Source organism: Rutilus rutilus (assembly GCF_951802725.1).
Source record: "Rutilus rutilus genome assembly, chromosome: 8".
NCBI classification, from domain to species: domain Eukaryota; kingdom Metazoa; phylum Chordata; class Actinopteri; order Cypriniformes; family Leuciscidae; genus Rutilus; species Rutilus rutilus.
The window spans coordinates 28,770,005-28,785,766 of record NC_140222.1 but is presented as its reverse complement, the minus strand read 5'-3'; the positions used below and the strand labels follow the sequence as shown (position 1 = coordinate 28,785,766).

General features: G+C 42.4%; 1 protein-coding gene across 5 annotated transcripts in view; it reads left to right on the top strand.

Annotated features, from left to right (window-relative positions):
• The first annotated feature begins 7,077 nt into the window (after positions 1 to 7,077).
• The window catches only part of dot1l (DOT1-like histone H3K79 methyltransferase), a 30,603-nt gene continuing 21,918 nt past the window's right edge, over positions 7,078 to 15,762 (top strand). For 4 of the 5 annotated variants that reach the window (XM_084417282.1, XM_084417278.1, XM_084417281.1 and 1 more), the window contains exons 1-3: positions 7,078 to 7,423; positions 13,394 to 13,437; positions 13,571 to 13,645. In XM_084417282.1, the coding sequence (XP_084273408.1) occupies positions 7,343 to 7,423; positions 13,394 to 13,437; positions 13,571 to 13,645 (200 nt within the window). In that variant the 5' untranslated portion in view covers positions 7,078 to 7,342. The remainder of the gene's footprint in view (positions 7,424 to 13,393; positions 13,438 to 13,570; positions 13,646 to 15,762) is intronic. The other variant, XM_084417279.1, reaches the window with a different exon arrangement.

Below are 15,762 nucleotides of genomic sequence, written 5' to 3'. Positions count from 1 at the left end.
GACACGCCCCCAACTCGTAAACTTGTATTTACGACTTTGTTGTGACATTCAACTCGTAAATACGATATTTCCTGCATAATTAATCCAAAAAAAATAATTCTGCCATCATTTACTCACCCTCAAGTTGTTCCAAACCTGTATGAGTTTATTTCTTCTGTTGAGCACAAAAGATATTTAAAGAATGTTGGTAATCAAACAGTTTACGGCAGCCATTGACTTCCATAGTAGGAAAAAAATACTATGGAAGTCAATGGCTACCATTTACTTTGTGGATACCGTCATTCTTCTAAATACCTTCTTTTGTGTTCAACAGAAGAAAGAAACTCACCCTCATGTTGTTCCAAATCTGTGAGTAAATGATGACATAATTTTCGTTTTTGGGTGAACTGTCCCTTTAAATTAGCCTCAATTGCATAGACTGTTCAGTCAATAGCCACTAGATGGCAGCACAGGTTTTGTTTTTGATCAAGTTGTTGTAGTGCCTTTATTTACAGCCAGTAGGTCAGTTTATAAGCGTAAATATGATTCTATATCTGTTCGGAAATAGTTCTTAAATATCATAACGTGTACTGCACTCATTTTAGTGGCTTTTTGTGCCTTATTTGGTACTCAACCCCGTGGTTCTTTATAAACCCTAGCTGACTGAACTCTGAGTAGAGGGCACGTTTGGATGTATACTATAAGGGAAATGTCATGTGAAATCCTCAGCTGCCTTCATGGTGTTATGTTGGCCTCAATTTTAGGAGAGCTCGAGGGGAGTCAGCGAGTTCAGTTTGGCACTGCGCCAGCCTCTCGTTCCTGGCTCATTTGGGTCTCTCCCTGCCCTGTCCTCGTTCATCCCGTTACAACACACCGAACCCCCTGACAGTTGGAAGACGCCCTCAAGATTTAAGACTTTGCTTCCTGTTTGCTTAGGCCCACAAATTGCACTCTAATTGTCCATATTTACGTTTCCCTCAAGATTGTGGGAATGCACTTTTAATATAGCTTCGAGTTCATGTTTGGGATGGGTTTCTATTCATATACAAGCTGTTTGTCACTGGTTGAATGTAGAACAACAACTTTCAGAGTATTATGGTGGATTCCACATGTTTTTGCTTTGTGCAGTAATTCAGTAGCCTATATCTCAACATCACATGGAGTGTAAGAAGTGCTGGAATGCTTGAAAGACTTTAATACGCCTTGATTCATGTTGAGAAATCCACAATCTAAATCAGAAATGTACATTTAATAATAGCAGGCTAATAATAACAACAGGTTGGGGGTGGGCGACATGGCAAAAATATATCATGATTATTTTTTCAGGAAAATCATGATTTTATCACGATTATTTTTCATGCTGGATTTACTATTTCGCAAGTGACTGAGTATTACAGCCAAACTAATGTCCCTATTTTAAAAACAAATCCTTACAATGTAACAAAATATAAAATAAAAAAGAATGGCAGACATTTAGTATAATATACAAATGAATTAAACGGTGCTTTATTTTTTCAGCTACAGTAGGCATATTTAACAGAAGCATTCAAGAAAGAAATTAAATAAACTAATATAAAAATAAAACACTACATAGACTTCACTGTATAAATCATACACTGATGCTTATTAAAGCTACTGTTAAAGTTCTCAGAGCAGTGAGTGGTTTTCTCTCTGCTTTTGTTGTTTTAGAAAGGAATACAGGTTTGGAACATCATTCGAGTGAGTACATTTTTCATTTTTGGTTGAACTTTCCTTTTAAGGACAAGCGGCAACATGTTTACTATTAGGCTACTGTCACTATAAGACCTGCTCTCATATAATATATGCATATGACACGCATCCGATTTTAACGGACACACCGGCATGGACACCGACAAAACAAAACCCGGACGGACATCGGCACAGGCACCAACACGGGCACCGGCATGGATACACATGGGACGGACATCGGCACAGGCACGGACACACACCGACACAGAAACATGGGCACCGGCATGGACACACATTGCACGTACACACCGACAACGGCACCGACATGGACATGACAAAAAACAATTTGACATGGTTACATGAGACTCACCAACAGCGGTTACACAAACAAAACTAGACAAGATACAATGGAAACATGAGGGCTAATTGATACACCAAGACTAATGATTAACAAGAAACACCTGTGAACAATCATGACGATCAACCAATAAGAATATGACACCGGCACGGACACCGACAAAACAAAACCCGGCATGGGCACTGGCATGAACACACCCCGACACACATGGCACGGACATAACCACACGGACACACTGCCACGGACATCGGCACCAGCACGGACACACACCGTTACTGACATCAGCACCGACACACACACACACACACCGACACACACACCCCGACACACACCCACTGACACACACACCAAACACACACCCACTGACACACACACACCGACACACCCCGACACACACCCACCCACCGACCGACCGACCGACCGACCGACAGACACACACCCACCCACCCACACACACACACCCACCCACGACACCCACCCACCGACACACACCCACCCACCCACACACACACACCCACCCACCCACACACACACACCCACCCACCGACACAGACATCAGCACGGACACACACAGGCACTTACACACAGGCATGGACATCGGCACCGGCACGGACACAGACAGGCAGGAACATCGGTACAGACACACAGGCACAGACGTCAGCATGGACACACCGACACGGACACACCAACACACAGGCACGGACACACCAACACACAGGCACGGACACCGGCTTGGACACACAGGCATGGACAGCGGCACAGACACGGACACTGGCTTGGACACACACAGGTACGGACACCGGCTTGGACACACCGACACACAGGCACACAGGCACGGACACCTGCACGGACAAGGACACCGGCACAGACACGGACACTAGCACGGTCACGGACACCGGCTTGGACACACCAACACACAGGCACTGACACCGACACCGGCATGGACACACAGGCACGGACACCGACACAGGCACGGACACTAGCACACACACCGACACACAGGCACCGACATGGGCACGGACACCGGCACGGACACCAGCACGGTCATGGACACGGACACCGGCACAGTCACGGACACACCGACACAGGCACGGACACCGGCACCGGCACGGACACGGACACCGGCACGGACACTGGCACAGACACGGACATTGGCACCGGCTTGGACACACCGACACACAGGCATGGACACCGGCACGAGCACAGACACTGGCACCGGCACAGACACGGACACCGGCTTGGACACACCGACACACAGGCACACAGGCACGGACACCTGCACGGACAAGGACACCGGCACAGACACCGGCTTGGACACACCAACACACAGGCACTGACACCGACACCGGCATGGACACACAGGCACGGACACCGACACAGGCACGGACACTAGCACACACACCGACACACAGGCACCGACATGGGCACGGACACCGGCACGGTCATGGACACGGACACCGGCACAGTCACGGACACACGGACACAGGCACGGACACCGGCACCGGCACGGACACGGGCACAGACACGGACATTGGCACCGGCTTGGACACACCGACACACAGGCATGGACACCGGCATGAGCACGAGCACAGACACTGGCACCGGCACAGACACGGACACCGGCTTGGACACACCGACACACAGGCACGGACACCTGCACGGACAAGGACACCGGCACAGACACGGACACTAGCACGGTCACGGACACCGGCTTGGACACACCAACACACAGGCACTGACACCGACACCGGCATGGACACACAGGCACGGACACCGACACAGGCACGGACACTAGCACACACACCGACACACAGGCATGGACACCGGCACGAGCACGAGCACAGACACTGGCACCGGCACAGACACGGACACCGGCTTGGACACACCAACACACAGGCACAGACACGGGCACGGACACTGGCACAGACACCGACACTGGCACCAGCATAGAGACCTGAATTTGACTTTGCTACATGAGACTCACCAACAGCGGTTACACAATCAAAACTAAACAAGATACAATGGAAACATGAGGGCTATTTATACACCAAGACTAATGACTAACAAGAAAAACCTGTGAATAATCATGATGATCAACCAATAAGAATATGGCACTGGGGTGGCACAAATATATCACGATTTTTTCAAGAAAATCACGAATCATGATTTTATCACGATTCTTTTTCATGCTGGATTCACTATTTCGCAAGTGACTGAGCGTTACAGCCAAAATAATGTCCCGATTTTAAAAACAAAGCCTTACAAGGCAACAAAATAGAAAAGAAAAAAGAATGGCAGACATTTAGGACCAGATAAAAATATTTGTCATTATTTTCTTTATTAAAAGATAAGAAAAAAGATACACATTACACAACGTATAATATACAAATGAATTAAACAGTGCTTTATTTTTTCAGCTACAGTAGGTGTATTTAACAGAAGCATTCAAGAAAGAAATTAAATTATATATAAAATAATATAAAAAATAAAACACTACATAGACTTCACTGTATAAATTATACACTGATGCTTATTAAAGCTACTGTTAAAGTTCTCAGAGCAGTGAGTGGTTTTCTCTCTGTTTTTTGGTTTAGAAATGAATACAGATTTGGAACAACATTCGAGTGAGTAAATTCAATTCAATTCACTTTTATTTATATAACGCTTTTCACAATACACATCGTTTCAAAACAGAAAATGCATGTGTCCACATTACAATTTAGAGTGATCTGTTATCAGAGGTAACTGTCTAAGTTATGTATTTCAGAAATGTACTAAAAATGTATTCATTTAAACAATGTAATAATTTAAAGCAGAAAAAATGAGCTCATTGAAGTCGTCACATTTATTATATAGCACTTTTTACAATACAGATTGTTTCAAAGCAGCTTTACAGAGATAACAGGAAAATAATGCAACAAAGTTTGTTTCTAGAAGAAAATATCATCACAGTCCAGCTTAAGTAAGCTTAGTGATGTTTCATTTGTGTTGTAAAAAAGTTATTAATTTAATCATTTATTTATATAGCCGCTCTGGAGAAAACCATGATGTCATTGTCCAGCTCAGTTCAGTTCTCATATAATGGTGTCAGTGCAGGCAGATCAATAATATTGTTGAATATTAAATTAAATTAAATGTCCCCAACTAAGCAAACCAAAAAGGCGAAAAAGGCAACAGTGACAAGGAACCAAAACTCCATCAGGGAGAACCCAGGCTCAGTCGGGGGCCAGTTCTCCTCTGGCCAATGAACCAACAATGTATGATTATGATTCAGCCAGCATTATAGGTCAGAAGTCAGATTGGATTGGACATTTAGAATATAACCATGTTCCATCTGGTTGAAGATCGGAGTCATCACGCCAGTATGGAGACGGGTTTGTTGAGGATCAGTGCCGATGGCTGTCGTGACGATGAGGCCTTCACAGGGGAGAGTCCAGTGAAGTAATGAATACTTGTTTGTTACCAAAAGATTATGACATTTAGAAAAATTAAGCAGTGGTGCATGTTGAATAAATAAGGACAGAATTTTAATTTTTGGGTGAACTAGGCCTAAGGACAAGCGGCAGCATGTTTACTATTAGGCTACTGTCACTTTAAGACTGGCATGCATCTAATATACAGGCATATGACACGCACCCGATTTTCACTCAGATGTTTGCTTTCACTTTAGACATAACCAACTGTGTTTATGGAAACTTTCTGTGTATTTGACAGTTCCCAGTAAGACTTGAAAGATACTGCAACTGATATAATACAATACACTGTAGCAGGATACTACAATATTTCTTCAAAAGCAGATCGTGGAGACATTTTAATCGTCCACGATCAAGAATCGTGATATCGCAAACCCCTACAACAGGTCACATTATTTTTGATTTTAGTAATTGTAGTACATAAACTTTTTAATTGCAAAGTCGACATTTTTTTTAATTATTTTAGTAAATGAAATCACGATTTTTAATAGTTTTAGTCACACTAGAACAACACTAGAAGTAGTGTATGATTATTTCTGGTTCAATTCAGTCACTCTAAATACGTCTGTGCCAAATTTTGATCTGTTTTGTCATTTGTGATCTTACAGTAGAATTGGAAAAATAAATTGGTATAATCAAGCAACATCAAATATACACAGCCAAATCTTGACCCAAAACATATGCCACAACTGTACAGCTCACAGATTTACTTTAAATTTGTTTACAATTTTTGACACCCAAGACATTATTAGGACCAGCATTTGATCCCAAAACACCTAAAGATATTTTCTGAAAAATGTTCAGGCCTTAACACCACACCTAGCCTATAAAAGGGGGGAATAATGTTGAATTGGGCTACTTTATAATAACTTTGTCTCTGTTCTCAAATCTTAACAAAAAAATGATAAAAATTACTAAAAAGAAAGCTAAATATTCACTCTGTATTTGAAAGTAATGCCATTATGGCCCAGCAAACTTATCCTGATAGTAAACATGAATTATTTGCATTCGGCACATGTGCTGGGGGGTGAAATGGTACGTCCCGCCCAGTCAACGGTTATTGGCACCGGCATCCTGATTCAAACTGCCCGGTTAATTGTTGATCCGTGTCATCGTTACCCAGCCAATGTGAGAGAGTTGTCGAGGAGAAAACCCCGCCGTTTGTGTGTCAGAGAACCGACGCCTCGCCCCTCTAGTTTTATACATACCGATTTCACTCTCCCTTTTCTTTCGGTTTTGTTGGTACGATCTGTGGGTTACACTCGCACGCGCGAATTGTTCATGCCAGTCGGATCTTTTCAATGAATCAGTTGAGCCGATTCCTAAAACCGATGTGAGCGATTCGTTAACGGATTGGACGTTCAGGAAACGGTTTGAGTAATCGGAGAAACGTTTAATTGAAACCTTTCACTCATGATATGTAGGCTAAACGCATATGGGACACCAATGACTATTTGATGACGCAAAATACTCGTTTGAAATTATTCCTTGAAAAGAACTGTTCGAAAGAACCGATTCGCGGAAATGATTCGGACTTCCACACATACACACTCGGGCGCATTTTTTTCATTCGTGAGCCGGTGAAGATGGCGGCGGTGCTACTGCCGAGACTGAGCAGCCGCTCGGCTTAATCGATCATTTTCTCTAAATCACCGGGGCAGATCGGATCCAAATCGACCAAATCTTGCGGCTCAACTTTGTGAAATCACCCCCAACCTGCGATATCCAACGTGAGATCCTATCGCGTTAAACCGGCTGTTTTTTTCCACGGAAAATGCTCTTACTCTAGCTTGTGTCTCGTCCATTAGCTGTACTGGGGAGAATGGGAGAAAAGCTGGAGTTAAAACTGAAGTCGCCGGCCGGAGCCGAAGCTGCAGGCTACCCGTGGCCCTTGCCTATATATGTAAGTACTATCCGTCTTATTGTTTTGTTATAAACCGAAACCAACACCGGGATTCCCTTGCGATCAGGCGAAGTGGGTCATTTAGGTAGAGAACAGCGTGCATCAAAACGAGTAACCTACAGTGTGTACATTTTCCCATTGTTGTTTTGGCTTTTTTGCGTGCTTGTTTCAGTACTAGTGTTTTATCAACCGCTTACAACTGGGACAACGAGAGTGTCAATACATCCTAAAGTGTTGGATACCCGTAGCACTAAGCATTTGTGTATATATTCATAAAGGTGCTCAGAAGATCACTAAACACTAGTAAGACCTGAAATGACACAGACGGTTGTGTTTTGAAAAGACAAAATATATTATAACCTCGAATAAAATCATATTTGAATCGTTGGAAACACACACTGACTGTGTGTAGCCTGCTGACCCAGTTGGCCATCTCGTACAGTGGTTGCGTCTTAGATTCTAGTGAGCTGGCTACCTAGGCAGCATGTGTATACTTAAGTGGCAGATTAAATGCGATTTAAACGTGAATATGGTGTTATTAGAATCGTTTAAATTTGCTACATTGTATTTTTCAAATATTATGTCAGGGACTCTTTCTAGAGGTTTTATTTATTATGCCAGTTAGTTGACCTACTCATAACACCCTTAAACAAACTCACTTCACATCGAATCATTGACTCATTGTTAAACAAATACGAAACAAATAGTTTAATAAAATCAAAATGACTCCTTGAAGGGGGCGTATCAATTTAGTAGGTCAAACCAATTGAATGCGGCGTGACATCCCGCACTCGAATACTATTGGTTCGTGCTGTTGTCAGTCTTTGAAGGAAGGAAAGCATTCAGTGAACTAAAAATACTATACGCTCACTAAGTAGGCAGCTCATTAGAGTTTGAGACGGAGTCTTGACCAAAATCAAGAGTGTGTATAACACTTATTCGTTTAGTTATTCACGAACAAATTGTTTTAACTTACAGTAATGCACATTTTAAGCCTAAAACGACGGTTTGCATGACTGTATTCAACGAATGTTTATAGAGACTGGAGTTCACGCTAGCCGTCATGCTAACAGTCAGATAGCAGGGCTAGCTAACTTTATCGCTTTTTACCCAATACCAATAGTCGTCAAACTCTAGATAACGTAAACAGTACACATGTCTCAGAAGTGTGTGTGTGTGTAGATATCTGAAGTGGATATATTAGGGTGTTTTATGCTTCGTACCGGCTAAATATCGCACGAAGGGTGTTAAACAAAAGGCGAGTAGTGCACTCAGGCGACAGGACAGCATCTCCTAGTGTGTCTTTTATTGACAAATTGCTCTGGTTTGTGTCCTGTAACGTATCTCAGTTTTTTACAGTTTAAATGTTTGCTTCACAATATTTGGCGGTTGTATGATTCTAGTATGGTCTTGATATAACATATGGGATCCTTTGAAGTATTGAATACTGCTCTGGAAGTGTCAGATTTGTCACTGGCGGCTTAAAATGCGGTTGCTATTTTGGCAGCCCTTACACTTTATTTTGGTTACCATATGTATACACCTTGAAAGGGGCAAAGTGTCATGTCGAAACCCATATGACTGACATTTCTTGAAAAACAAGCTAGTATGCAAGATTATTTAGGAAGTTTGGCAATAACTGACTTTTTAGTGGTTGCTTGTGGGTTGTAAAACGTGCTGGACTTGAATATTGGCTTTTTAAGTTTTTTATTTTATATGCCGATATCTTTGAAAGCAGGGTGGCCGATATAAAGCCTATATATATACTTTATATTTATTTTAATCAATATTTAATGAATTAGATTAATAACTTCTTGAATCTGCAATCCTATTCGTTTTTTTTTTTTCACAAATAAAGTAATTGTTTAAAAATATATGAATATGTTAATAAAAAGGAAGTAAACACTGTAACAGGGCACTCAGTAATCTGGTAATTTTGTGCGCACTGGTAATCATATTTTTTCAAATAAAGACAAGGTAACGCTAATATTACATACAGCACACAGTGAAAACGATACGAATATGACACAGTGGGCAACTAGATATAGCACAGCATATTTTAAAATGAAGGATTTCAAGTTTTTCGATCGCGTCTCCCGTGAAGCTGATCTGTTCGCATTCACTCACTTCGCACGGACCGACCGTCACCCGCAGTAACACGTTTATGCAGGCTACAAATGCACACTTCAAACTGCAAGGTTTTTGAAATTAAATGTTTATTAGATATTCATATATTTGTTTAAATGATGTAGATGCGCATTTGCTGAATGTTGATGGCAAATGAGAAAGTATTTTAGCCTGAATGTTTGCCTTTTCTGTTACAAATAATATAAAAGCAAAATGCTTTACTTTTTCGCATACCATTTACTTTCTTTGTTTACCAGTTCTGTCTATCAAAGTATTAGATATGACTGACCGAGATCGTAAACAAATGAAGACGGAGAATGTGAGTGAGCGCTGTGTGATCAGGCGCTGCCGTTCTCTTCTCAGGCGCTGGTGTTCTCGGCGTCGCCCGTCAAAATAAAAGTCCCTCTTCCAACACATCGGCCAATCAGAAAAACTTATCGGCCGATGCCGATATTTAAAAAATGCCAAAAATCGGCCGATATATCGGCCTTGGCGATATATCAGTTGACCACTACAGCAAATTTACATTATTATTGAAGCTTGCTTGCTAACTATTATTAATTATTATTATTGCTCAGAGGATTAGATATCCTAACACAGGGGAGTTTCACCTGGTAGAAGATAAAGCAGAAATAAAACAAACTGTATATTGGCATTGAAGCAGGGGCGCAAATATTTAGATTTGCATATATCCTAGAGAAATGGTGGTGGTGACTCTTAATATGCTTTGAACGCCTTAGCATCTGCATAGCAACGCCCTGGTAACCACCCAGAACACCCTAGCATAGTGATGGCAAGTTATTTTTCTTTTAAAAATGTAGTATTCTAGTTTCTATGACTGTTGTTCCCATAATGACATCAAAAAGTCTAGCGTCGTTCATATCATCCATTCTGAGTCAGCCATCATTCTTCTGTCTGTTGTTTCTGAAAGCATTACAGTCATTGCACATGTACAGTAATCATAACACACAGATTCCACACCGTGATTAACAACCCCCCCATAATAGTTCTATAACTATTTACCCTGTTATAGAAGAAAGTACTATTTAGGGTCTAAGAGATGAGAATGTCTACAAATTCGGTGTAACTAGTGGAAAAAAAAAACAAGACAAGCGTATTCGTTTTAATATTTATTACTAGAACGTGTTCGGAAAGACTTTTCTCACGCCATCAAGGTTTTCAACGCAATTTCGGTCTTAGACGGAAATGGGGGGGCAGATCAAAAGGCTGTGGTTTCCACAGAAACAGCTGTCTCATTTGTCCCTTTCGCCAGCTAATATTACGAATCATGCTCATCTTACTCAAACTGAGAATGTGGGAAGTGCAGGTTCTTTTCGTCACTAAAACTCCCGTCTCTTTCATTTGTCATTCAGCGTGCCCTTTCTGATAGTTGTGACCTCAGCAGTTTTTACTGTCTCACTTGGCCTCAGATGACTTCCGCCTTTGACTTTGGCTGATGTGGGATGGATGCCCCACCTCCTGAGAGACATATTTCTGCCCTGCTGTTGGGTAAACTGAATTGCAGAGCGCCCGTGATTGGCAAGCTGCAGATATGCCTTGAATATTTTTGTTTAGGGAGGGGTGTATTCTGTTAATTAGGGAGTCTGGGTGGCGGTTATCCACATGCACTGTTGATTTACACTACCCCAATAGAAAAAAATTCACCCTGTGTCGTTCCAAACTCATACTGCTTTCTTTCTTGTGAGGAACACAAAAAGAGATGTTTGGCAGAATGTTCACGCTGCTTTCACAATGAAAGTGAATGCAGAGGCGTGTGGTAAAGCTCCAAGAAAAGCGCTGCCCCTTAGGGACGTCACGGTGAGGAAAATTTGAGACAACACCGGGTGGGAAGGAGGGATTTTATATATAAGGCCCTTTTCACGCCTTGCATTTTAGTCGATTGGATCACAAGTGGATGACGCTAAATTCAAGCGTAAATGGGGTCTAACTCTAACCCTAATGACAAAATGCACACTTCCTGGGAGAATTAACCCTTTAAGACATGGAAAAAGAGGGGATATGTGAGAGAGTTTTCTCGTGACATGTTTTCTAGAAATATTTCAGGCTTTTATTTGAGGTGACAGAGTGTTTTACAAAGGCCGAAATACCCATTCAAATCTTGTTTTTCAGAGGCTCAGCTGAGTGTTTTTTTTTTTGTTTTGTTTTTCTCCTCTCCTTCGTCCACTAGCGTGCCATTTTGCCTCACGGCTTCACATTGTGCTCCGAACAAAAGCATCCCACTCACCTGGGGTGGGAGGAAGGAGGTGTTTTATCGAACACTGAACGTGACTGTTTTCTTTCTTCCCAGCGCTCCTAAAACCTACGTTCACGGCCACATTTACATCCCATATCTGAAAACTTAAATCAGCTTTATTTGCTTCCATATCAAGTTCCTTGAACTTGGAGACAAAATGATTTGTTTAGAGTATGAGAAAAGAATAATTGGACACTCCTCATAGTTTGAACATTACAACCCGGTTAAACACGTAAACACGTCGAGGTGCGGTGATTTGCCGTCCCAGCCAAAAAGAACAGGTGTGCTGAGAGGTAATCACGGCGAAACGAAGAGTGTTCAAAAGGCGTGATTTCCTGGCGTGAGTCACATCAAGTGTGCGTGAGGTGAGCGAATAGTCCGATTTTGTGCTCGTGAGTCAAGCCTGCTTGTAACAGAGGGCTGTTAGCTTTTATTTCTTGCTCTCTGTCATCCTCCCCTCCTTTCCTCTGGATATTTTTAGCTGCGGCTCTGGTGTTGCTGTGTGCCGGAACACCCCGTACACACGCCGTCCCCCCTCCTCCCGTGCAGCACGATGAGCTGAAGTGTCTGCTTGTGCACGTACACACTCCGCCATCTGTCTTAGCATTTGCATTTAACGCAGTATTGAAATAACGCAAGTCAGCCGTATCCCGCTTTTAAATAAGTGCCCTTGTTCGCCTTAGACTGTGGCTGCATTATTTCCCAGTGCCGTCACACCGCCTTGGAGCTGCAGGGGTGGGCGGAAAAGCACGAGACCCGCCATACTTAGAGCGAAGCGGGAAAACGGCTCCCTGCTGGATGAGGAGGAGCCTAGTGAGGCAACGGAGCCCAGCAGCGGCACACTCCGGCAGGCAGAGGGTTTCTCAGGACTCTGTTGACGGAAAGTGGGTCACTGGGTCAGGAAGCAGCAGAGCTCCAGCGGCAGGACTGAGCGAGTCGGCTGGGTCACATCCACATTTTAGACACAATCCTGGGTTAATTGGCATCAAAACTGATTCGTTATGACCTCAGAGCTCTTAAAAGGCCAGCATTACACGTATTTAAGTCATGTGTGATGGCTTCCGGGCCTTGGTAATTGAAATGAAGCTAAATTAAAAGAACTACAATTAACATGAAACTGGACATATAAATAAGCTTCAATTCTAAATATTAGTTAATACTGTAGTATAAATAATACTTAACGCTGTAACATACAGCATGGTTTCTGCTTTTTTTGTGAATAAGGCCCATTTTCTTTAGCACACAAGCTTTGTGCTGAGATATAGATCTTGCATTGCATTCATAGACTGCAACATACGTGATCGGTGAAGCCGGCTTGGTGACGTAATGTGCTTATCCGGGCATGTGCGCCCAATGAACTTGTTTACCTGCTTGAAGGCACACTGGCTTCTGTGTGTGCAGGAATGTGCTACAGTTGTGATCCGTGACCCTGCTCAAACTGGAAAGGTCACGTTTCTGTTGTAGTTGTAGAAACTTGTTTCTTGTAGATGGATAACTACACATCATGTGCTAAATAAGTAGTCTAGCGAGTAAGTAAACGGTAATTTGAACCTTGTTTATAACTCAGCATTTCTTTCCTTTTGCCCCAGGATAAACATCATGATGCTGCACATGAAATCATCGAGACCATACGGTAAGTCTGTGATGGGTATTATGGGTTTGATATTGCGCTTGTATTTTACTGCTCTGTTTGTAAAAGGTGTATTGTCAATAAAACAGTTATAATCAGTGTAGTAATACCTAACATGTCTCTTCTCTTTATCCAGCTGGGTGTGTGAAGAGATCCCAGATCTTAAGCTGGCCATGGAGAACTACGTACTTATCGACTACGACACCAAGAGGTGAGGAAATTGTCACAAAATGGTCTCATAAGCAGGGCTTGACAATAACTGTTTTGCTCACCAGCCACTGTGGCTAGTGGTTTTCCAAAGTTACTAGCCACTAGTCACTGGCCACCATTTTGCCATTGATACCATGGGGAAAAACTGCCATATATATATTGTCTCATAATTTGGCAGCAGGTATATTAGGTTGGTATATACTAGGGATCGACCGATATGGATTTTTTAGAGCCGATACCAATTATTATTATTTTTCATCAGCCTTAGCCGATGACCGATACGGACTGCCGATTTTCTTGGGCCGATATTTGGAGCCGATACTGCTTTTGCTCACTCAGTTTACATCATAAAAATGACACAATGATGATAACAAATGTTACAAGATTTATTGAACTTAAAAAAACTATATTTGATAAATATTAAAAACATGTGAGGTAGAACAAGTAAAAAAAAAAAAGTTCAGTGCTGAAAATACTGAAAATAAATATTTAATGCATAAATAAAATAATTACACTATTGCACACAGTAGCAACAAGCAAGCAGCATAATAAAGTGCAAACTGTACTATACTTAATTTTAAAAGTAACCAACTATTTACAACCTAGTCATTTAATGCTTAGGCCTAAATTTTAGTGCACTTAACTTAATCTCTTGTAGAGAAAATGGCTTACGATTTTAAACCAAATAGATTCTCAGTTTATCACATATCGCGTCTAAAAACGTGTGGAAAGCACGGCCGCGCCGCTTTCTCCTTTCTACAAGCGCTTGCGCTCCCGTGGCGTCTGTCGTTGCTATGCAACCATGAACTGCGCTCTCCATGATGACGAGGAAGTAAGGATTAATTTATTTCTAGCCCTTTACGACTACATATATTTATGGAGATGAGAAATAAAAACCCGCCCTGTCCAGCTATGATCAGCTGTTCGGCCGAGCTTTCGATGTTGTCATGGAAAGGTCAGTTGTTTTTTGTCACATGACCTGCGTGCGCTTGTGGCATTCTGAAAAGTTTAGATGTTTTCATCTCACCACGGCATAGGAGCGCCTGGATAAACGAGCGCGCTGCATCGCATGCGTTTCGCAACCGCGTCGCTTCTTTTATGAGCACACGTCCAAACCTCAGCCAGGTGGTCGCTGAATAAAACTCCCACAAATATCACGGAACAACGTCGGCATTATTTAATCCTTGGACCAGTGTTCTTAACAGCTGCCGTATGCATATGGATAGCCTCAAACTTAGCTATTTGCAGCTCCCTAAATACAATGACAAGCAGTTTTATAGATGAGGCATTCGCGTTTTCCATTTGGACCCACAAACTTGCTTAGCTATAGTTGTACACACATATAGAGCAACGTGTTTCCACTTTCAAAGTGTATGGCAATATTTCAGCTAAGTCAAACAGTTAAAAGATGCTTTGAAAGTTTAAAACTGGCCGTTGTCTTGAAGAGGCTTCCAGCACTCTGCTAGTGTGGGAGGGGCAGTGCATGGGCTGCACGTGAACTGCAGCGTCTCCAGCAACACAGAGCTGCCTGCGGACGCCTGTCTGTAAATAATGCCGGGGAAAAACTATCGGCGAACGCAGCAGCCGCGTACCGGCCGATGCCGATACTCGTAAAACCCGCAAATATCGGCCCGATATATCGGCCGACCGATATATCGGTCGATCACTAGTATATACTAGGTTGGTATATACTGTTGCACATGCGTTTCCTTTGTCACCTGTTTACATCACTTAAAATAAAACTCACTGTGTTTATGTGAATACTCACCGAGATCGGCATTTTGACATTTTGTGTGTATTAGGACTGTCAACGAATATTCTAAAAAACTGAATTTCGAATGTGAAAATTAATATTCGAATGTGGAAAAACGCCCGTGGTAGCAGAGGCGCGGCTGTCTGCTTTGCGAGTGGGGACAGGTCACAGGAAGAAGGCGTTAACGTTAAATAGAAACATTACTGAAGTGTAGGCTACTGTACTGACTGAATAGATATTGCATGAATAAGGTAGGTTAGATACAGCAGTTTCATGCACTGCAGGCTTCCACTGGTTTGATTATTTACCGTTTCATGTCAAGGAAAAGTTCTATGTTTTCCACAGCACAGCACAGCTCGCTCGGA